We start from the raw sequence: 2640 nt of genomic DNA on the forward strand, positions 1-2640 counted from the left end.
GTGGTGGCAATGGGTTGTATGATAAGATCCAAAGAGAATAATGACTAAGGTATTAGTTTTCCCAAGCATGATCCAATGTGCCCAACCAACAATCAGCCAACTAACCTTTTGAGATGGGATTTAGCTGTATACCGCATTTTGTGAACAAAAATTCATCTATGTTAACAACAAAAAAAGATGGATATAACATGTGGAAGCTAATTCTCCTCCATTCTAATAAAAATTCAAATCAAATCAAACACATCACATACACATAAAACATTCATGTGGCTCCATCAATGCCAAGTGGGCTTCATGGCCCATTCCGAACGTTCTTCTCTTCTCACCAACTCCAGCTCCAAAACGTGACAAACAAGATTCTCCAAATAAAAAATTTATTACTACTCCAAAAGGAATCAATCCTCAAACGTTCGAATTTCAAATTTGTGTTTCTACTTTCTAGCACTATAAACTTGACCCAAAAATTAGTCCTTTACTATTACAAAGTCTTTTACCTAGTCTTCAATTTGGTCAATCATTCAAAGAACCCAAAACCAATGAACCTTCCTCGTCTTTCTTAACTTTTTTATTTTTCATATAAAATCTCAACACCTCAAAAAACAAAACCACATAGTTTTCTTCGAAGATATGCAAGACACCAACCTTAACCATCAAACTAAAGAAAGTTTGCAACTTCCTCCAAAGATGGCTGTTTCCGGACAAAACAAGAACGAGGGCTACTTGTCCATGTCTCAACGGTTCAGACCGGGTTGCACGTGTTCGAACCGACCCGGTTCGGTTCGTTGTGCGCGTCATGGGTATGTTGTACCAGGGGAAAAGTTTAAGAAGCGCGTTGCGAGCAAAGAGATTTTGAGAAGAGCTTTAATGCCACCGCCGAAACGTTTAGCACTTAGATGGTTGAATTTCAAACCAACACCAAGTAGACTCTCTATCATGTCTTTGGCTTCATGATTTTTCTCTCTCCTAATTCATGTTTTTTTTTTGTTTGGATGATTGTACAATTAGGTTAACGATCCAGTTAGATTAGATGATGATGATGATGTATGTATATTTAATTTTTATAAAGTTTTGATTTTTACAATTGGGTAACCTAGTTTTGGTTCTTAGTCTATGCGTTCAATTTCTGGGTAGCTCTGAATGAAGATTTGAATTTGATTCAGTTGGTGATGTTTTTAGTTAGATAAAGCTGGTGATTTTTATGCGTTGCTTTTGTTGAATCTTTTAGTACAATTTGAAGGGCGGTTGGACAGAGTGAATAAGACCTTCTTTAAAGACGTCTGATACCTCTCCACCCGCCCTTCAAATTGTAGTAAGTGCTGTCAATCATCATTCTGCAGAGCAATAACAATTGCAATTTAGTTATTTTCTGTTCATTTGGTTTCTAATGATAAATTCATTGGTCAAGAAAGAATGAAACTTTCAACTACTCATGTATTTTAATGTATTCCATTCCTCTACATTTAGTTTTTTATTGAAATGTCTTTGGTCAACTTTTTTATTTTAGATTTTCAAATCCATTTATCTAATAAAGCGTCATTAAACACCTTCATATTTCTAATACTCAAACCACCTTCTTCTAGAGGTTTACACACCTTTCTCGATTAATCCAATTTATTTTGTTTCGTCCTTACTCTATGTGTTCTCTTTCTGGATAGCTCAGAATGAAGATTTTGAATTTGATTCAATTGGTGATGTTTTTAGTTAGATAAAGTTGTGATTTTTCTGTGTTACTTTTGTTGAATCATACTCTTTAATTGATTCATCCAAATTTTGTCACTATGGTAGGTTGTATGATGTTGTAAATTGAAATGGGTTTTTTTTTAATTTTAAGAGTATTTGATTTTGAATAGTTTAATTAGGTTGGATTTGTTCTTTTTTTTTACCTTTAGCTTTATTATCTTTTAGTATAAGGTTAGAAATGGATAGGGGATGATGATGTTAGATCACTGATACCATGTTATAGCAATAACATATGACTTGCAAGATCACTGATACCATGTTATAGCAATAACATATGACTTGCAATAGAGAAACAAAAGCTTTTAGAAGAGTATTGAATTTTTTTAAAATTTCTTTTTAATAAAAAATAAATTTTGAATAACTTACTCTTAAAAATCAATCACCATTTTATTAGCTAATAAGTAACTAAAAATGAATGAAAAAAAAATCTCCTAAAGACTTGGAAGAGCTTTTTATAAAGATATCTAACAATTTGGTCTTGAGTCTTATAGTACTTCAAATACATCGTTTCATTTTCTTTTACCTCTATTGAGAAAAAAAAATGATATTAAAATGGTTTATTTTTCTATGAAAGATTGGATTTCGTTGCCCACCATTATCTCGGTAGCTTCCTTTTGATCAAAGTAAAAATTAGTTTAAAAAATTCTATCACAAGGCTTGATTAATAGTAGAAGTGGTTGCAATAAACTATGCTTCGGAACATCAAGAGAATATCCTCGATCTATAACTCAAACAATAGTCTGAAGTGTTGTTCATGTTTTCTAAAAATCATGTCCAATCACTATTAGAGTAACATTGCAACTTGAAATTTTGTGATCGAGAGAATTTTATACAGTAATTTAAGGTCTCATTGACATACCTCAACACTCCTTTAGATCCTTTCAAATGAGATTCTTTAGG

At 32.4% G+C, this 2640-nt stretch overlaps 1 protein-coding gene across 1 annotated transcript; it reads left to right on the forward strand.

Annotated features, from left to right (window-relative positions):
- Positions 1 to 218: 218 nt before the first annotated feature.
- Positions 219 to 1159, forward strand: LOC127086390 (uncharacterized). Its single transcript, XM_051027150.1, has one exon. The coding sequence runs from the start codon at positions 628 to 630 to the stop codon at positions 949 to 951; it is 324 nt and encodes a 107-aa protein (XP_050883107.1). The 5' UTR covers positions 219 to 627; the 3' UTR covers positions 952 to 1159.
- The last annotated feature ends 1481 nt before the right edge of the window (positions 1160 to 2640 follow it).

Source organism: Lathyrus oleraceus, chromosome 5, assembly GCF_024323335.1.
Source record: "Lathyrus oleraceus cultivar Zhongwan6 chromosome 5, CAAS_Psat_ZW6_1.0, whole genome shotgun sequence".
Classification (NCBI taxonomy): Eukaryota; Viridiplantae; Streptophyta; class Magnoliopsida; order Fabales; family Fabaceae; genus Lathyrus; species Lathyrus oleraceus.